This window comes from Mastigoproctus giganteus, chromosome 2, assembly GCF_048544385.1.
Source record: "Mastigoproctus giganteus isolate SK-2022 chromosome 2, ASM4854438v1, whole genome shotgun sequence".
In the NCBI taxonomy this organism is placed as follows: domain Eukaryota; kingdom Metazoa; phylum Arthropoda; class Arachnida; order Uropygi; family Thelyphonidae; genus Mastigoproctus; species Mastigoproctus giganteus.
In genome coordinates, this window is record NC_143576.1 from 16,216,794 (window position 1) to 16,239,561 (window position 22,768).

General features: G+C 34.6%; 1 protein-coding gene across 1 annotated transcript in view; it reads right to left on the bottom strand.

Moving 5' to 3' along the window:
* Positions 1-22,768, bottom strand: part of Tmem131 (Transmembrane protein 131) — a 448,968-nt gene that overhangs the window by 94,630 nt on the left and 331,570 nt on the right. Inside the window, exon 28 of the mRNA XM_090388275.1 lies at positions 8,618-9,245. Within this exon, the coding sequence (XP_090244401.1) occupies positions 8,618-9,245 (628 nt within the window). The remainder of the gene's footprint in view (positions 1-8,617; positions 9,246-22,768) is intronic.

Consider the following 22,768-nt stretch of genomic DNA (forward strand, 5'->3'; position numbering starts at 1 on the left):
AAACATCCTCAAACCAAAACAATATGCAACCTGCCTGTTTCTGTTGGACCAGGACATTAGAGTTATGACTTCTCTCTGCAGTTTGTCACCATACTCTTTATCTACTGTCCACAGCATAGCAGGAAACAGGATTCATTGAAAAATACAACTTTTTCAGTCATCAATGATCCAATGATGCTATTCGGATGAAAACTATAGGCATTGCTGGAAAGAGGTACTTTGACTGAGCCAACTCCCAGACCCATATGGAGGAGGATGGTTTGTTGGATCATGGTCTTGGAAGCAATGCTGGTTTCTCCCTGGTTATGATCAGCCATTTAATCATTTTCTGTCTATTGGCTTACACAAGGCAGGATAGCCTTCATTCACCATGACACAGATGAGGCACGGGTACCCACCACTGGCTCAGTGAAATTTGCTCTGTCTGCTATCCATCCATCTTGGAATACTTCAACTACAGCACTCTGTGAATGGCCCACAAGATTCAGTTTTCCTAATGCTGTTACCCTTCAACCAGTACCTAACCATCATCCCCTTTTCAAAGGCAGGCATGCTCCTAGCCCATATCAATCAAGTACTTCATATGGACACAAGTTATGAATCTACAGCATCACGTTTATTGCTTTTCACTGCAACATGTTTCCCGTCAGGTGGGGAGAAATGATCAACTGCTGATACTGAGGTGATCATATTTAGACCGGACAGTGTATATCATATACAGCTTTTATGTATATATGTATATATATAAAAGACTTAAAATAATGTTGTTTTTTTTTATTTTATTTGAGACAAATTCCCCTATCTCTTATACTGTTTTGTTTCGTTTATTTGTAGCACTGAGCAAATGTTATGTAACATGGATTCAGGGAATGGATCTGTAGGTATATCTTCCCAAATTCTACAAAAATTTAAGTAGCTTAACTTGTTTAAAGGAATGTTGGCACATACAAAAACTGAATAAATCCATATAAAACAGGAATGATTTATTTTCGTTTGCCTGCTGGACTACTCAAATGTGTTTATCATGGCCAATATGCTTCACACAGTTTACAGCACAGTATAAAGTTACCATTTTATTAAACTTGGATACATAGTTTCCGAGGATTTATATGTTGGCATTTTTACCAGCAAACTTTCACTTTTAACGACAATGATGACAGTTCTTTTGAGTTCATTCACAAAAGACTTGCCAAAATGCACATGCTTGTTCTACAAAAGCTATAGGATAGTACAGTTGAGATTATCATTTAATTATCAAATTCATAAATTACATCTGTAGCTATATGCTAAATATCACTGAGTTTGGCAATCAGGAAAGCTTTCGATACTTTTGTGCATATAGTTGATGGTTGCAGAATAGATGTTTGGAAGTATGCCTTCAGCCAGTGGGTAGTTTGAATAAATTCAAGAAGACAAATATTTGGAGGAAATGGATGAGTGAAGTAGGTAGTTTTTTTTTTCTGGCTGATACTCTATAAGCTTGCTTTCTTACATCGTTTGCCATTACTAATACTAATAAAAGACTGCTGTACAATCTGGAGCAGTGTGGCTTTAAAGGCAAGTTACTGCTATGGATAAAGGGATGGTTGAATGGGAGAACACAGAGAGTGGTTATTAAAGGACACTGCACTTTGTGGACTAATGTTATTAGTGGAGCCTCCTCAAGGTAGCAGTAATCCCAGAGTAATGTAACAGCTGTGTGGTACTACACTCAGAGTAGTGGAAAATGAAAAGGACCTGGAGTAACTGTGCAGTCAGATATGAAGTTTTCTGGTAATGCAGCAAGGCTGCCATGATAGCTCATCGGGTTTTGTCAATGATACACAGGAATTTTGCTAGCAGGGTTAAGAAGATGATTATCCCATTGTATAAGGTAATGGTCAGGCCACATCTTGAGTACTGCATACAGGCCTGGAGGCCTCATTTCAGGAAGGATGAGAGCTGCTGGAATGAGGTTGGCAAGGGGAACAAAAGGTTGCACTTACCAAGAAATGCTTCAGTTATGCAAACTGCAGCATGTGGAGACTAAGCACCTGCAAGGTGATCTGAATGAGGTGTTTAATACTTTGAACGGCATGAGTAAACTCAATACAGACGGGATTCTTCCTGCTGCTCAGACTATGCACAAGAGGGGCATAAATTCAAAACGTGAACAGATGTGCAGAAGTTTGCCTTCAACAAGAGGGTGGTTGACTGCTGGAACAAACTTACATCTGTTGTGGAAGTGGATAAATCAATGATATGGGAAATTCTTTTTTTTTTCTTCTCTTTCTTCCTTTTTTGGCTGATGCTGCTTTCTCATTTGCACTACTACTACTACTACTATGAATACAATGAACCGGAATATGAAACTAGAAATAATCACGTGAACACAGAAAGTATTAGAAACTAATAATCTCCTCAAGTAAATGAAAAGAGTGAGAGTGAATTAGTCATTTTAAATGGGAAATAAAATACTTATTCAAATTCTGGAAGCAACAGACACTGTGCTGACATTAGCATTAGCATCAGTAAAGGCATATGATCCAAGAAAGCAAGCTTATACAGCATCAACTAAAAAAAAAATAATAAAAAAAACCCCTTCAGTCTAGCTCTGCCTTGAATTTATTTAAGCTGTCAACTTCCATAACGACAGAAGGAAGTTTGTTCCAGCAATCAACCACCCGCTGGGTAAAGGCAAATTTCCGAACATCTATTCTACAACTATCTTTCCTCAATTTGAATTATGTCCCCTCTGGTGATTAATCTGGACAAGAGGAAGAATCCATCAGCATTGAACTTGCTCAAATCATTCAAGGCCTTATACACCTCAATCAGATCACCTTGCAGGTGCCTAAGTCTCCAGACACTGCAATTTGCAAAAAGTAAGCCTTTCTTTGTAAAAGCAATCCTTTGTTCCCCCTCACTTTTTTGCTGATCTCGCTATGCAAGTAGCCCATCTTTGAACCCTTGCAAGATGCTTTGCTTTTTTTTTTTTTTTTTTTTTTTTTGTGAGGTCTCCATGCTTGGACACAGTATTACAAATGCAGTTTTACAATTGCCTTATACAGTGGCAATTATGACCTCTCTAGCTTTAAAAGATATTGTTTGACAAATCCATTGATAGGACACCATGGGCTTTCCTGGCTGCTTGTTTATACTGCTCAGAAAACTTCATATCTGCCCATATTGTAACTTCCAGATCCATTTTTTCCTTTAAAATTCATCACCACTAAGTGCATAAGTTAGTTTGGAGTTGCTATTTCCCAAGTATAAGACTTTAAATTGCATTAAAACATAGCTGCCACTTTTCTGATCATTCTTTGTTCTAGTCATCCTGAAAGAGCACTGCTTGGCACTGACCATTAATGACTCTCCCAATCTTTACATCATCTGCAAATTTCGACTTCATGCCCTCTATCCCTTTGTTAATATCTTTTATGAAAATTAGAAATCACAGTGGTCCAAGATCTGATTGTTGAGGGACCCCACATCTGATGTTACACCAATATGAAGAATATTCATTAATCACAACCTTCTGCCACCTGTCCCATAGCCATCTTGTGATCCAGCTTAGAATCTTGAGAGTAATCTCAATATGTTCCAATTTATCAAAAGCTTTCCAAAATCCAAGTATATATCAAAATTATTTTTTGTATTCAGTTCCTTTGTGACCACATCATAGTATCCAATCAAATTGGTCAGACAAAGCTTCCCCTTAACAAACCCATGCTGAGTCTGAACTATAACTGAAGTTATTGTCTAGATCCTGCAGTGCTTCTTTAACCAGTGCCTCCATTAATTTCCTCGGAACAGAAGTTAAACTAACAGGTCTGTATTTACTTGTATCACTCTTTGATTCTCCTTTGTGAATTGGGGTCACATTTGCACATCTCCAGTCCATGGGTACCTCCCCCGAGTCCAAGGAAGCTCTCATAATTATGGCTAAGGGTTTGCTTACTGCCTTTGCTGCCTTCTTTAATATAACCGGATAGATCCCATCAATCCAAGTAATGTCTAAACCTGTGCATTTCAATCTATCTGTGGTGAAAAACCAGTTTCTTTTATTTCCAATCCGTCGCGGACCGGTACTTTTGTAAAATACAAATCTCGCGGACTGGTAACAGGGAATCATGTCCTGTAACACTCAATTTCCAATTCGCTGCAGACTGGTAGCAAACAGTTCGCGGACCACACTTTGAGTAGCACTGGTCTAAACATCCAATAGCATGCTTCCATTACAAGTTATGTAACGTATGCAGGATGGTATATTTCAGGAAGATTCTATTTTTTTCTTAAAATTAACTGAATAATTTTTCTTGTTCTGTGATTAATTAAAATGAAAAGTAAATATAGTTTTCTTCTTATCAGTTAATTACTAAGATTTTACTTTACGGAACACTTAATAAAAACACTACAGAATTTTACAGAACACTACAGTTTTACATTTTTGAAACTTAGCTGTTCAGTTTAATTAGAACTGTATAAAATTTCTCTTCTCCCATATACTCTTTTATTTAAGTCTCTTTATGTATATGTATCTGTTTACAAAGATACCATGATTATGAGTCTTGCATAACAATACATGCAAAGCGTGTATGAATTGTCTAAAGGTAACAATAATGCATTAAAACTACATTTAATTTATGAATTTCTTTGTTTCATACAAATTGTGTGAAAAACGATATAATTTCCAGATATCTATTTATTTGATTTTAATAAAATTGGGATAACTCAACAAATCTCTCTTTATAAGAAACAAATATAAAATTTCATGAAAATCCATCCACTGGTAGCTGAGTTGTTACATGTAGACAGACGGACATGGTGAAGTCAATAGGCACATACTCTAATGCGCCTAAAAATAGGTTAATTTGACTATGTGAACTATATTTACTTGATATTCGAATTTTATTTATATTTTGGTATTTATTTTTATTTCTTTTTAAATTTATGGACACAACAAAGTTTTCTTCAACCTCCTTTTAAGTTTATTATTGGGTTTGACTGTATGTATTTTTGTAGTAGTTCAGTTTATACTCCATTATGACCATCTAGATCAGAAGAATTTATAACTAGTTATTCAAAAAGAATATTATCATTAAGTGCATTTAGCAGTTGCATGAAAGCGAACCATGATAAACTCAAACACGCATACTACTGTATGTGTTTTTCTCACACTGACCACTCAGCTATATTTGCACTAAAAAATATTTTTATCCACCGGTAGGACCACATAGATCACATGACTTTACAACTAGTCACTTGGACAAGAATATTATTTTTGTGTCATGACTATTTGTAGTCATGTAGACTGTAGCCTACATGACTACAAATTATGATACTGTGCTAATTTCCAATCAATGCAGTTGGAGTAAGAAAATAGGATTGTTTCTGTATGTGTGTAAAACTAAAATTATGGTGATTGGTGATAATCTCGGTTCCAGTAAAGTGAAGGTTAATGGGCAAGATAAAGAAGTTGATGAATTTCATTACTTAGGGTCAGGAATAAATAAAAATAGTGACTGCTCAAACAAGGTAAAGACCAAGATCTGCCCCTAAAGATGAAATTGAGAATCATTGATTCGTTAATTTTTCCAGTTGCCACTTATGGATGTGAAGGATGGAATCGAAAAGATATGACGTTACAGGCGAATACTGCACATTTCTTACTTGGACAGAAGAACAAATGTATTGAATAAAATTGGCAGGCCTAAAATTCTTCTTCATAGCTTCAACAAAAGAAAACAGTTTTTTGTCATACAGTAAGAAGGGAAAACTTTCTGTTGAAGAATATAATGGAATAAAAAATTGAGAGGAAGAGGTGCAGAGGAAGACCTGCAACTAGGTGGAAGAATCAGACCAGTGAACTTCTGGGTATGACACTTTGCGATGCCACTCGTAGAGCACATGATCAATGCAGGTGGAGGAATTTGTTGGCGGCCACAGCCTATCCTCAGGGAGCTATGTGACTGGAAGAAGAAGGCAGCTCTAGCTATAGTCAATTCAAGTGTATATTATTGTGATGATCTTTCAGATACATACGCTCTTTTATTTGCTACTAAATTTAAAGTTAATGCTTAAATTGATAACTGTGCACTAATGGCCATGACTGATCTTAAGCTATAGTAGAACATGGCTGCAATTACTAATTGCCAGGTTCATATTTCCCAGCAGTGAACCAATATCAATTAGTGTATATAAATAATAATTATATACATACTGTCCTACAATATTCCTAAAAATTATTAAAATTAATTAACTGCTTTTATCCTGTTTTCAATCTACATAAAACAATTAAATAATAATAATTATCAGTTAGCATGCAGGTCACAGAGTATTCCAATGAATATTATTTTTTAAAAACATATGCTTGCATTTGAAAGATGTATTCTATTTCCAGCTGGATTACAATGGTTGCATAAAGAATAACATTGTGATGTACACAAAACTCTTTTTATATAAAAAAACAATGAAATGGAACACAATGCTTGCTTTACTAAAATTTGTAATGTGCATATTGGACAGTTAAGGGATTAAAGTGAGTGTTGCATATTGTCCCAAAGAGTGTTGCAAAAATTTGGCATCATATTGCCATTGTTTTCACTCTGATTTCCATTCACTTCATATATATTTATATGTGAAGTGACATATATAATACATTCTAATGTATTACTGAATAAAAAATATTTTTATTTGGTATTTTTATTTAAATTATTCGGTAATACATTAAAAATTTACATTTATAATTTATTTATGTGCTTCTTACTGATTGGTGAGCTCTGGGCATATTCTTTCTTTTGAAATTCTAATGACAACATAGTCGATAATTAATCAATTTAAGATGACTATGGTTAAGCTTGTACCACTCTCTCTTGTCTATGTGTTTTTGACCAGAAACAAAGTAAGCTCAGTTACCATCAACTTAACAATAAATAATAAAAAAGAATGGGGTGTAAAATAATTTGTCATATACAAAATGTGTGCTAGCATCAAAAACTGATACTATGGAACACAATGTGCTATGCATTTTCTTTCTTTGATAATTTCTTCATACAGAGTTGTCACAGAATCTACCATCAGCACAACTGGGGACTGTGATAGATTATAAAAATTAATTTTATAGATTAGGTTCGCATGTGGTTAGGTTCAAATGAATATTCTAAACACACCTAAAATTTGCCCTGGCAATGGTCATTAAATACTCTCTTCTAAGGAATAAAGCATGCACATAAAACTGAAGTAAAATCTAAAGCTTAACTATTTGTAAATAAAAGAGTCCATTTGTGAAGGGGAAAAAAAAAAAAAAAAGTAAGACAAAGTTTACCAAATTAATTTCAATGCACATGTCGCATTGAATTTAATTTAGAAAACTTGGACTCAGGTAATTAATTACAATTAACATATTTCAGCTCACATAATATCCTGCAACATTAGTTACGATATGTAGGTAGGGTTCAGTCATAACACGCTGACTTTCTTGCCCAAGATATCAAATTCAAATATTTGTTATTTAAAAGCATGTTTTTTTTCCCCTCACAATTTTTTTGATGTTCAGTCATAACACGCTGACTTTCTTGCCCAAGATATCAAATTCAAATATTTGTTATTTAAAAGCATGTTTTTAAATAACAAATATTTGAATTTGATATCTTGGGCAAGAAAGTCAGCATGTTAGAATTAAGTAGAACATAATTTTATTTAAAAAAAAACAAAACAAAAAAAAAAAAACATGAAATGTACTGGTACCCAATAGATAAGAAGCAAATGCATACATAAATAAATCAAAAATATTTTAAATTGTCATGACAAAACATTAGCGAGATATTTGTTTTAATATCCTAAAAAAAGACTGGACAAAGTGGACATGACGTTGCAAGTTGACAATTATCAGTATGAATCAGGGGATGAAAGAATTACTATTCCTATTGTCAAATGCAAGCATAACCAAACCATAACAAAGCCATCAAATATATAAAGCATATACTGAAAAACATAAGCTGTTTTTGCTTATCCTAAAGGAGCACTTTTCTTTTGTTAATTCAATTCACCTCATTTTCATGGTTACCCTTAGATCTGTGTTGCTCTCGTATGCTTTCATCCACCAATTTTGTTAATGGCTCAGTTATGTTAAAAATTATTAATATAATTTAAGATCTATTGTCTAATATATTTGGAATAAAAAATATTTTAATCAACAAATTTCAGGCACAACAATAATTTGAAATTTGTACAGGGATTAAAAAGAAACTATGAGTTTTCTTAACATAAAGAGCATTTTTCAGAAAAGTTTTGGTTATTCAATGGGCAATTAAATAAAAGTAACAGGAATTTCTGTATTTTGTTATTACAATGGTGATGTAATCTGGTTGCCATGGCTAAAAATAGTTTCACATTGTGCTGAGATAAGTAAAGCACAATAAATATGGATCCCCAAACTGGAAAATAAGTCATTTGAAACTAATTATAATGAAAAAAGTATATGAAAATTGGAAGAAAAAAAAAAAAAATAAGCAATGTCATGTACAATTGAAGAATCTATTATAGAAATACCCTTCAGGAATTATTTTGTTTCAGAAAAATATCTCCAAGAAATTAATGATATTTTTAAAGAAGTGAAACAAATATTATCACTTACCTTTTCGCTTATATCTGATTCTGCATTTGATGTTTCTGTAGTTGTTGATGACGTTTCCTCTTCTGCTGAAACATCCCTTTTCTTATGCTTGGTTTTAATGTCATTTTTACAACTGTCTTTATTTATTTTCTGCTTTACTTTGTTTCTTCCTTCTGTATCAGAAGGAACATATTCAGAAAAAAGTTCCTGGGAATTTCCATCTATTTCCATTGATTTTAATACATTTCTATCCCTTGTTACTTCTTTACTTGTTTGCGTTGCAACACTTGGTTTTTTTTCTCTTTCATTAGTGGAGGAGCGGAATGAAAATGGCTGTTTAAGGAAACGTGCCCAGCCACGACCTGATGATTTAAAGAACTTTGTAGTTTCTTCTGTTTCTGGTAATGATGATGACAGTTGAATTTCCTGTAGATGTTTACTTTTTTGAATCTTTTTTCGGCTTCCTTTATTTGCAAAGTCACTTAATTCTTCTGCCTCTCTTACTGCCAGAAGATCTTTACTTTTATTGTTGGGTAATGTACCATTCCCCCTATGATGATTATGACTATTTGGATCTGTGATTGTACTTGAAGTTCCCATGGATAATTCTTTTCGCCTTCCATCAGAAGTACCACCATTGCTTCCTCCCCTTCCATTTTCAAATAAGAAAATTCACAATTAATATAATGAAAATTCTCTAATTTACTAAGTTTTCTAAGTTTACTAAACTGTTTTAAATTCACCCATCATAGTTTTAACACAGTGTGTTTGTAAAGTTACCAAACTCATACATTTTGTTATACTTGCAGAACATGATTTGGTTGATATGCAGACCTGTTGTATAAGGTCGCAATGCAATATAGACATATTGGAAATGCCTGCCATTTTGTGCTTAATATGCTCCAACTCGACAACATATTTCCAGTGATGAGGTGAAGCATGTCCTGAAAAATGTCAACAGCTAATGATGGTGTCATTTAGTTCTTTAATTGAGTGTGGAATGTTCACAATGTCTGCTCTTTAAGATATTCCAAAAGAAGAGGGTAAAAAAAAAAATCTAGGAGAGGTAAGGTTTGGTGATCTTGGCAGCCACAGTCGCCAAGACAGTCATATGCTATAACTGACAGTAGCCCATGTATATAGTTTATCCAAAAAGGTTGTCTCTACAAGTTTACCCATGATCTGTCAGAGAAACAAACAATAAGAAGTTTTATATTATTATACAAGACCCCTGCCCTTCTTAAGACTGAATGGGCAGTATTGCCTGTGGTAGCTGTACTGGCCACAAAAAAGAGGGACAAATAAATTGATTAAAGCAGACCAAAAGCTGGTTGTTAAAAAAGTCAAGAGTTGTCTCCTACAAATAAAGTCAGTGAAATTTAATAAATTTTTAATAATAACCAAAAATTTAAAATTGAAAAAAAGGGGTTTTATATTCAGAATAAGCATATTATAATAGAATATACAATTTAATAAATAATATATACAATTAAAATGCTATATATTTTAAAAGCAAGAAAGTGATGGGAATAAATTAAAAACAGAGTATACATCTAGTGACTTTCATAGTGGTCTGTTGCTTTATCAACTACGGTTAATAAAAGAGCACACTGTTCCAAAAGCTACTGGATATATATCACATTTTTATTGCTTTTAATATATATTTATGTTCTCATTACTTTTATGCTCTTACTCTACTGAGTTTTAATTGTATATATTATTTATTTTATTCATATATTTTAATAAATAAAATCCTATTTCTTGACTTTTGTCAGTTATGGCAAGATTATAACAGGAAAGGCAAAATGAGAGTCTTTGAATGTATTATGAATCTGAAGTTATGTGACTCCTAAAATATTTGTGGTGGCACATTTTCATATTGGAATAAATTTTTTGTTAATTGTTCATAGATACATATCCACCATTTGCACAATACATAGTGAAAATGGTGGATTTTATTTACCACTAGTATTTTGTATTCTAGCAAATAAAACTCCTGCCTCATAGCAAATAAATTCAAATTAATAAAAATGAAATTGATATGACATTCAATCCTAAAAAAAAAGATAGTACATTATCAGGTGTCAATTCATAACGGGGTTAAAGTAGTATGGGCCTTAATAAATAATGAAGGATATCAATTTCACTTGGATCAGTTTTGGTTTACATGTTCAACAAAAAGGAATACAGAGGAATATACTTCTGGTTCAAAAATTGGAATAACGCTGCAGGATCTTTTTGGTAACTTGTTACTGAAACCAACTAAAGTGTCAGATTGTTTGTTAAATATTTTGTGTCAATTAACTATAAGATAACCGATAATATTTAGAATTCTGTAATAATTATCTGATTGAAATCTATTTAGCTGAAGAAAGTAAATTTTCTATTGAAATATTGGTGCCCAGTCACCAAATCATGGAACTATAAAATGCTTGTGAGAGTTTTTCATGCAAAATTTAATTCAAGTTTTCTCTATTAATAAACCCATATATTCATTTGTTGAGGTCCCGAAAATATTTTGGGTTGATGCCTATGCTAAAATTAAAAGTATTTTCAAAAATGAAAAATTTAACACAACATATAAACACCAAATTTTAAAATCAATTTCATATTGCAAAAGTGGAGTATTAAATAGATTCTACTCAAGACAAGTGAGTGTCATATTTTTATACATAAAACAAATAAAATAAAATAAAAAACTTTATGTACTCATATACATATAAAACTTTTCTCATATATTTATTTATTTTATAGTTGTGATGTCTGATTATTTTTTGTCAGCTATTGTTTGTTTTAATGCATTTCACATGAATACTAAATCCAAGAGTATGTATGTATAGACCTTATAAAATTGATAATAAATTTTTATGCATGTTGCATATATATATATATATATATATATATATATATATATATATATATATACATACATAAGTGTCTACTGTCTTCACCATGTAACAACTCGACTCCCAGTGGATGGATTTTCATGAAATTTTATATTTAGTTCTTTTAGAAAGATATGTAAATTCATCCAAAATTTCAATAAAAATTGGACAAATAAAAACCTGGCAATTATTATTTCTTTCTTCTTTTTCCTATAGAATTTGTATGTAAGAGAAAAATTAATTGATTAAATATAGTTTTTAATGCAGTACTGTTAGCTTTAGACAGTCAGTGCACACTTTGATGTATTGTTATGTAAGACTCGTGAACGTGGTGTTGCTCGTGAAGATATATATATATATATACTGAGTAAGTCAAAATTAAGTGTACACACTTTAACAATCCATATTCATGAATTAGAAGACCAAGTTGTATTATTTCTTTTTTCAGAATTACTGTAACTCATAGAAATGACAGAAAACACACAATTAAGGTCTGATGAGAGAAAGGCAATTCTTAAATAGTAAAGGAAATTTGAAAATATAGTTTCAGTGTGCACAGGAAGGACAATATGAAACAAGGGCACCAAGTTCAAACTAAATGGGCATTTGAATCATCACAACTGTGTTTACCATGCCACTGAAAATCTGACCCTGCAGAAAGATGTTAACTTGCCAGGGATAACTGTGTGGATGGGAATCTCCTCCAAGAGATTATTGGAACTTACAGATTAAATGGCACTCTTACTGGGGAGAGTCATATTGAAATGTTAAGGAATTATGCAGTATCCAATATTACAAGTATGTTTTCAGATACAGTGGTGTTTTTTTTTTTTTTTTTTTTTTTTCCCCAACAGGATGGTGCACCTCCACATTTTCCTGTTCATGATTATTTGGACAGGGAAATTCATGAACAGTTGATAGATATCACGGGGAGTGCTTTTGAATACTCTGCAAGATCTCCAAACTTCAGTCCCTTAGATTTTAGCATTAGCATTAGCAGAGGCATATGATGCATGAAAACATGCTGCCTCCTTTATTATAACCTTTCTGTACACATAATCCCCCATTATAAGACATTCTGATTTACTGGCCCACTCTATTTCTCTGTTCAGTCTTTCATTGTACTCATCAGATTCACTGGGCCTATAATACACACCTACTCTCATTTTTCCTTTCCCAGTGCTTATGTCACACCAAACACACTCAACATTGCATTGTTCACCAACATCAATTGGATGCACTTCCTTAGATTTTGTGTTTCTTAGCTAATAGCATAACCTCTCCTCCCTTCCTGTCCTGTCTATCCTTTCTGTACACATTGTACTCCCCAAATTTCAATTCTGCACTGCTTATATCTGTGTGACACCATGTCTCTGATATCCCAACAATATCTGCCTTTGATGTGTTGACTAGCACTTCAAGCTCATCAAATTTATTAACTATACTACTAGCATTGGTGTACATGCAAGTATACATGCACCTGTTTCTACTCTTAGTTACCCTAGCACAGCTCATGTATTTATTTGTTTCACTATGACTCCCAACAGTCCTGGAGATCTTAATTGCCTTGCTTTCCATGTTGCTGCTCATTCTAATAGAAGCAGTGCAAGAATCACTTTGGCCTCTGCCTGCGGCCACTGTTAACCTTTAATCTGTGTATTCCCCACTATGACTCCCAATAGTCCTGGAGATCTTCATTGCCTTGCTTTCCATGCTGCTGCTCATTCTAATAGAAGCAGTGCATGAATCACTTTGGCCTCTGCCTGCCTGCATGAATCACTTTGGCCACTGTTAACCTTTTAGTCTGTGTATCCCCCCCCAAGCTAGTAGTTTTCCGACCCACCTAACACTGCCTCGATAGCATCAGCAAATATTCTTGCACCCTTTCTATTTAAGTGTATCCCATCCCTGTACAAGCAGTCTCTCCTGTCAACAAGCACAGATCAGGCTGAAAAAAATTGTAACCCTTGAGCCTTGCACAATCTCTCCAGGCCCAATTGTAAAAGTGTTGTTCAGTATCGTTGTTGACTCTGAGTTGGAACGATATTATTGCTTATATCACTTCATTTGCATACTTCTTTATACGTATATACATATGTACATAAGTTAACATATTTTATATAATCATGGGTTCTAAAGAATTAAAGAGTGAAATAAAAAGAAAATTTACTTTAACTGTCGTTAAAAAGCCCAAAGCAATAGAACAACTTGAAAATGGTGTTTCTGGAAAAAGAAAAAATGCTGAAGAATTTGGTATTGGCCAACAGGCTGTGTCAGATATTAAAAAACAAAAAGTTCTATATAGACATTTCCTTTAAAATTCGATGTGGGAGGGATAAAAGCAGTGTATCAAATATACAGACATTAAAAAAGCCAAATGAAGTGTTGCTGGAAGAAGCTGTATTTAAGTGGTATTCACAGCAACGATCATGTGGCACGTTGGTGTGCATTGCCAGCACCACCTGATAAATGTATAAAAAGCCAATACATATATCCATCTATCGATGGATAAATGTATTGTCTTTTTATAGTTTTTAAATAAAGGCTCTGCAGTGACATTTTTTTTTTATTTATTTTCATCAGCACTAAATCATTAAAGTTTTCATTTATTTGTTTTCTCAGTTTTTTTGTCTTTTAGGGATATCTTTTGCTTCACTAATCTGGATGACCTCTCCCCTCATAACTCTGGATTAGCGAGGGTAATCATTTGCTGCTAGTAATACAGTAAGTATTACTAGCAGCAAATGATGCAAGAATGTAAGATTATACTGCATCAGCAAAAAAAAAAAAAATAAAATAAATAAATAAATAAATAAAAAAAAATTCCAACATCACTTGTCCATCTCCCAATAGTTTGTCTAGTTCTTTGAATATATTCAAACTACCCACTTCCACAACAACAGATGGAAGTTTGTTCCAATAATCAATTAACTGACTGAAAGCAAACTTCCACACATCTAACCTGCAATCATCCTTCCTCAAGTTGAATTTATGTCCTCTCATATGTGTAGCATGAACAATAGGAAAGATACCTATCAGCACTGAGTTTATTCGATCCAACAGAGCCTTTAAATTCATCAATTAGATCTCTTTGCAGGTGCCTAGTGTACAGATACTGCAATTTGCAAAACTGAAATCTTTATTGGTAAGAGCACCTTTTGGTTCTCGTCAACTAACAATCTTGATGTCCTCCTCTAAATTTGTTCCAGCAGATCCACATCCTTTCAAAAATGAGGCCTCCAGATCTGTATGCAGTACTCAGATGTGTTCTAACCTTTGCCTTATACAGTGGGATAATCATCACCTTATCTCTATTAGCAAGATTCCTGTATATCATTGACAAAACCCCATGACCTCTCCTGGCAGCCTGTCTGTGCAGCTCAGAGAACTTCTTATCTGACGGCACATTTATCACCAGTTCTTTTTTATTTTCCACTAACATGAGTGTAATACGATATAGTTGGTAAATAAACCCTGGTTTACTGCTACCCATGTGCAGTGACCTTGCATTTGTTGATGTTAAACTTGCCACTTCTCAGCCCATCTGCCTAGTTTTTCTATATCTTACTGCAGTAGCATACCTCGATTACCGTCATTAACCACCCTGCCAACCTTTGTATCATCTGCAAACATATATTAAGCCTCATATTCCTTCACCAATATCATTGATAAATACATAAAACAACAATGGGCCCAGCACTGAACCCTGGGGGAAACTCAAGTAATAACAGTCCAAGAAGAGCAGTGCCCAATGGTAACCACTCTGTCTTTTCCCACTCAACCATCCATATATTCAGAGCAGTAACTTAATGCCATGCTGTTCCAATTTGTACAACAGTCGTTTATTTGAAATAGCATCAAAAGCTTTTCTGAAATCTAAGGATAATCAAAATTATTTTTTGCATCCAATTCCTTTGCTACTATATCATAATAGCCTATCAAACTGCTCAGACAAGATTGCCCCTTAAAAAATCCATGCTGTGACTGCAATATAACTACACTCCTGAATTACTTCTTAACCAGTGATTCCATTATTGTCCCTGGAACAGAAGTTAAGCTATAATTAACTGTAATTACTCATGTCACCATTTGATTCCCTTTGTGAACTGAGGACACATTTGCATCTCCAGTCCAAAGGGACCTCCCCTAAATCTATGGTTACTCTCATAATTGTCATTAAAGGTTTACTTACTTACTTTAATATAATTGGATAGATCCCATCCACCCCAAGTGCGTTTTTTTATGTTTAGCATCAACAATTTTTCTTCCGCTTTCCTCTCAGTCATCACAAAATCATTTTGTTTCCTGTTAGAATTTGATAAACTTCTGGCATCTCTTGGTCTCAGTGCATAGAATTTCAAAAATGTCTAAAACCACAGCAGTCACCTTATGAAAGCAAAAGCCCTTCCCTTTACCCTTGACAGTAGTTACGTCTTCAAATAAATCTCATATCAGTACACTGTGATCACTACCACCCAGCAGGTTTTTATCTGTAGATTCTTAATACATGAAGAATCACTGCTGATAACCAGATCAAGAGTACTGCTTCCTCATGTCGCTTCTCTAACATGCTGCTGTAAAAAATAGTCATCCAGTAAATCCAATCCAATACTGGCCTGGCCCACTCTATTTATTTGTATAAATGTTCTTATGCCCATTGCAGTGATTAGGCCTACAACTCACTCCTACTCTCATTTTTGTTTTCCCAGTGCTTGTTACTTTAAACTGTCTCACCGTTGCACTGTCACCCATGTTAACTGGAGTACTGCTTTAGATTTTGTGATTCTTAACTAAGAGCATAACCCTCTCCCCTGCCTATTCTTTCTGGACACATTGTACTCCACATATTCAAATTATGCATCCATTATATCCGAGTGACATCACATCTCTGATATGATAGGATCATCTACTCTACATATTTGCACTGTGATAAAGTTACCGGTTTCATTTATAGTAATAACATACAATAAACTCATAATGCTTGCCCATTACACAGTCCAGTTTTTTAAACAACCTAATCCAAAAAATACCAAGAAATCCTACTAGAAATTAGTTTTCCTAAGACAGTCAATTTTTATAATTAAAAATTCATTCATCATTAATGAGGCCTTCTAGCTTTAATGATATCAGCACAAAATTGAACTCACTTCAAAAAGATTGCAAATTTATTTTAAGGTTTTATTCAGAATGAACTAATATAAATGTATAATAAAAACTTAATAAATCTGACAAGTCTAAAATATCAAAAAAGCAGTTCTAAAGCAACATTCATTCGCACAGTAATTGAACTTTTTTTTTTCATTTTATGTAACTGGGTCAGCTTGGAGTTACAGGTGGTTTTTATGCAAATTATTAATTAGTTTTATGGTACATTTCTATGGCATATGAACCTCCTATTACAGTAATATTTATGATTTTTATTACCATGCATCATATAATTCAGCAATTTTAGAGTACTGCGTTAAATTTCACTTTAATGTACTACAAATGGTTGAGAGTTCCATTTTAGAGTAAAGAGAAAGCTTGGGCAGTGGTTAGAACACTAATACTATTTCAAATCAGTCTTGTGTGTTCACAGAAATTTTCAGGTTTTTAACTATATTCTTCTCCTTTACAGAGGTCACTAAACTGTGGAAAGTGAATTTCTTTAAGCAATGTTCCCTTGGTACTCAACAAGTAACTTCATTTAAAGGGAATGTTGCTGAAAGGAATTCATGAAGACAAGCAGCAAACATTAGGGAAATCTTGTCCTTCATATGCCACAGTCAAAAATTGGATTGCAGAATTTAAGCATGGGCGAGATGGTACTGAAGTTACACCCTGTAGTGGCAGACCTGTTGCTACGTTGACACCTGCAGATGTTGATGCCATTCATGACCTGATCAAGCAAGATCACAGAATAACATTGAAGCACATTGAGACAATACTCAACACCTATGAGCAAGCTCACAATATTGTTATGGGAATGATGGAGATTTCTTTGAGGTAGGTCTCTAATGCACTGAATGCAGATCAGATGTGGGAAAGAGTGAGGTGTTGCTGTGAGACTGTGCAGCATTTTAAAGCCAATGAAGCTCAGTTTTGGGGCAGTATGTCACTATGGATGAAACATAGGTGCATTATTTTAATCCTGAAACACAAAGAATAATCAAACAGTGGAAGCAACCTTTTTTCTATCCCTCATAAAAAGTTTTGAGTACAGAAGTTGGCTGAGAAAGTCATGGCATCTGCCTTCTGGGATGCAGGAGTGATCATAGTTGATTTCTTGGAACGAGGTGCCACAATCAATGCTGAGTATTATTCTAATCTACTGAGATGTTTCGATGAGGAACTGAGGCTCAAGAGGCATGGGAAATTGGCCAAAGGAGTCATCTTGCATCAAGATAATGCACCAACACACAGAGAGCATTTGTGACTTGGGCAACAATGCGTGACTGTGGGTTTGAGATATTACAGCATCTGTCCTAATCACCAAATTTGTCTCCACTGAACTATTTTCTATTTCCAAATCTTAAAATGGAGTTGAAAGGATAGAAATTTGATGGTGACAATACTGTGATGCATGCAGTCAACAATTACTAAAGCTAGTGGATCGTGCCAGCAAGTGTGTTGACTTAAGGGGTAACTATCTTTAAAAATAAATGGGTTTCTACGACTTTCCAGCATTCCTTCTATGAGAGGGTAGAGGAGATTTTACAACCTTCCTTTGTACAGCTCTCAGACTTGGAACATGATTTTTGTAGCACGTATCTTAAAAGCACAATGTTCAGACTTCTTAACTCTACTCATAAACAAAAAAAATATATATATAGTAATTAATCCATGGAAAAAATAGGCTTGTGCAGGTGCCTAGAATTATTTATCTCACTGGATTTGCACAGAAAGTAATGTAGTTATTCTGACTGTGTCTTTCTCAACAAACATCTATGGAACAATTGTTATGCTGTATTTCTCCACTACTTTCAATTGACATCAGAAGGTAATCGACATCAAGCAGTGTGTTTGGGATCCTCATTTTAGGTAATTTTATCCTGATGGATTGAAAAAGATAAGTATTGGCCTGGGCAAAATATAAGTATCTATATATTTAATATGGAAGGCATTTTTTTTTCGACAGTCACTGTGAATGATAGGCTTAACTGATCGGGCTGGAAGTGGTCTCAAATTGAAGCTATTTCTTCTTAGGTGTGCACAAAATTGTTAAAACTAAAAAATTTTGAATAGTTTTATTTTACGGAATGGGCCAGTTCTGTAGTACAAACAAAAATAGTTCAACATTCACTTTATAGATGGAGCCACAAGAAGATGTTAACTGTTAAATAAACAATTGTCTAAGTTGATAAGGCATTTTTTCTGAATTAACAATTTGCAAGTTCACACAATTGTGTCCTTTATTCTGAGGAAAAAAAAAAGTAATAATAAATAATAATAATAAAACTCTGCTACCAATTAAGAAATTGCCTACCTTAAAAGAAAGAACTAACCGTTAGAATTCCATTGCACTGCTCACTCACTATATGTCCCACTTTGCACATGCGAGCTCATACACTTATTGCCATTCGTTACGTTTAATACGCTCAGAAGTCATCATTTTATTGTTATCAACTTCGAGTTTATTTGTTTTTTGTTTTTTAAAGTGAGTAATAATTTAAGGTTTTAGAATTATGTCACAGACAGGAAGGCATATCCACCATCTTGCCACTACGATTGGTCGTGTTGAATGTACCTTATAGCAAAGAAGATACACACTTTTTCGTGTTTCTGCAAATGTATTCAGGTTCAGTCTGAAATAAGGAAATCAAAGAAAATTTATAAGTTTCCTCAGATACAAGAATTTTATCAGAATCCTTTATCAGAATGATAAAGGATTCGACGCATGCTGGTTTACTTGCTTATGGCAAACCAGACACTACATTTCTTTAGAACAGCTAGAGAAAATTTAAAATTTGCATACTAATGAGGGAACAAAATTTAAAAGAGAAATTCAGGTATGCATTAGTTTCAGGTGTGTAGTTGAGAATTTTTTAGAGAACAATACAATCCTGACTACCAGACTACAGTTGAAAATATGTTGGTGAATTTCAAGAATTGGGCCACAACATGATTGTCACTGTACATTTTTACACTTCCACTTCCACATTGGAAGTGTAAGTGAAGAACAGGGTGAGAGGTTTAAACAGGACATTAAACACATGGAGATGAGATACCATGGGAGTTGAAATGTCAACATCAGGGCTGATATTTGCTGAAGAGGTACTGTACAGTAGAAGCATCTGCAAGAAAACAAAAGAAAATAAACACTAACAATGACAGTTTGACAGAGTTTTTAAAGTGAAAGCTGAGTTTTTAGTGTACTTTTTAAAATTCTGCCCCTTTCAGTAATATTTTATAGAGATGGCAATGAGTTGGCCACAAATTTTTGGGAAAATATCAGGCAATAAAAACTGCGCTACCAATTGTGAAATTTTACCAAATGCACTAAGGTAGGCAGCCTTACTACATGTAGATTTGACTTCATCCGATTTGACTTGCCATTCTCATTTAAGAGACAGCAGTTTCCTATTTGGCTGGCTATAAATAAAAGTCAAGGGCAAACATTTGATATAGTCAGAATTTCGCTTACTAACCCTGTATTTAGTCACAGCAATTGTATGTAGCAATGTCTTGGGTCAGATCATTCCAGCAAGTTAAGGTAAGGTTACCAGAAGGGCAATGGGTGCCTCCATAGCCAGGTAGGAAGGAGCAGCAGTGCGTATCACATGCTTCTTGATTAGACCGGGGTTCGAGCCCGTCACCACCAAATACGGAGGACGCGGAAAGGTCAAGGGAATGACCACCGCATATTCCCGGAGCAATATGGCCTTAGTTGCTAATGCTCCTAAAAACCAAATAACAAACAAACAAACAAACCTGAAGGGAACAAGAATATAAAAAAATGTTGTTTTCAAAGAAGTATTATAGAGACTGTACTACATTCTGAATAATTGGAAAGATGTTGAAAGAAAAGAAAATTTATGTTTCCTCAGACGCAAGAAATGAGAAAGGACTCGACGCGTACTGGCTTACCTGCTCACGACAAAACATGGACTACATTTCTTTAGGACAGCTAGAGAAAAATTTTGCTACCAACTGCGAAATTTTTGCAATGTGTACTGCTAGTTTCTTTTACTTCTATTCTTTTAGCTTGCGTAAATGCATTTTTTAAGAAGATATATATATGTATAAGAGGAGATACATTAAACACCCTAAACTGATTAATAATTTTTTTTTTTTTTTTTTAATTTTTTACATATTTTTGTATATGAGTTTTAGTTAAATAAACAGTTTCTTTTTCTAAAAGTAACTTATACCCACAAATAATAATTTTTACACTTTAACTGTTGTTACATCTTTTACATTTTTGAAAATGATACAGGCAGGAGATAATCATCTTAAGCATTGACTTAAGGTCACCAACACAGCGTTGTTATGGGCCTATATGAGAGTTTGAAGGACAGGGTGGATGCCCTTGAAGGATTTAAATTGAGGGGCCCATCAAGCTCTCGGCTGCCACACATCAATCCCAGAGTTTGCACTTGAACTTCACGCAACATAGTGGCAACCCCCAAGGCAGAATGTACTGGTCTCAAAGGAACTAGTTCTTGTCGGTGACTCAAATGTCAGGGAAACGGGGAACATATTGTGTAAAAAGGATAGGTGGTACAGGACCAAGGGTATGTCTGCTAGGGGCAAAGGTTGATGACGTAGAGCAGATATCATCTTTTAAGGGCACAAAGGGTGATATTGTTGTACACATTGGCACTAATGATATTAAGAGTAGGAGACCGGCGGAATTACTTAACATGTACAGGTCAATGTTGAAAAAAGCTGTAAGTTAGGGTTGAATTTGAAAGTGTCTGCAATTCTGCCCAGACATGATAGGAGGGATAGGAGTATATGATGAGAGCCTCGTTGATCAATTTGGCTGTGGAGAGGTTGTGCAAGGCTCACGGGGATAGAATTTTTTTCAGAGTGGTCTGTGCTTGTTAACAGGACAGACTGCTTCTACAGGGATTGGATACGCTGAATTAGAAAGGGTGCAAGAATATTTGCTGATGCTATCAAGGCAGAGTTAGGTGGGTTGGAAAACTGCTAGCTTGGAGGGATACACGGACTAATAATAGATTAACAGTAGCTGCTGGCAGAGGTGAAAGTGATTCTTGCACTGCTTCTATTGAAATTCAATTGAGCAGCAGCCTGGAAAGCAAGGCAATGGGGATTTCCTGCTGGCCGTCATAGTGGAACAAGTAAATACATAGGCTGTGTTAGGGTAACTAAGAGTAGAAACAGGTGCATATGTACTTGTATGTACACCAATGCTAGGAGTATAGTTAATAAATTTGACGAGCTTGAAGTGCTAGTCATATAATCAAAGGCAGATATTGTTGGGATATCAGAGACCTGGTGTACAGAAAGGATATACAGGACAGGCAGGGAGGAGTGGTTATGCTTTAGTTAAGAAACACATAAAATCTAAGGAAGTGCATCCAATTGATATTGGTGGACAATGCAATGTTGAGTCTGCTTGGTGTCACATAAGCACTGGTAAACAAAAATGAGAGTAGGTGTGTGTTATAGGCCCAATGAATCTGATGAGTATAATGAGCAATTGTGCAGGGAATTAGATTGGGACAGTAAATCAGAGTGTCTTCTAATGGGGGGATTTTAATTTCCTAGAGACTGACTGGAATTTGTGAGTTGGTCACTCACACGCTAGCAAGGTATTTGTGGGTTTACTGAATGATTGTTTTCTACAGCAGCACGTTCGGGAGGCAACTAGAGGGAGTAATACTCTTGATCTGATTATCAGTAGTGATTCTTCATGAACTAAGAATCTGCAGATAAAGGAACCACTAGGTGGCAGTGATCACAATGTGCTGAAGTGAGATTTACTCAAAGAGGTAACTACCATCAGGGGTAAAGGGAAGGGTTTATGCTTTTGTAAAAGTGACTACGGTGGTCTGAGACAGTATTTAAATTCTATATGGTGGGCCCAACTGATGATGTTACTGACAGCAAATTCAAAATGGGAAGCATTCTAAGAAATATTGCTCAAGATTTAGGTCTAAATGGATGTCAGAAGAACTAATTACACATGTGGCAGAGAAGAAAAATGCATGGGATACATATAAATTAAAAGGTGACACAGAAGCTCATGATAGCATTAGCATTAGCAGAGGCATTTGATGCAAGAAAGCAAGCTTATGCAGCATCAGCCAAAAAAAAAAAAAAAGAAAAAGAAACCACT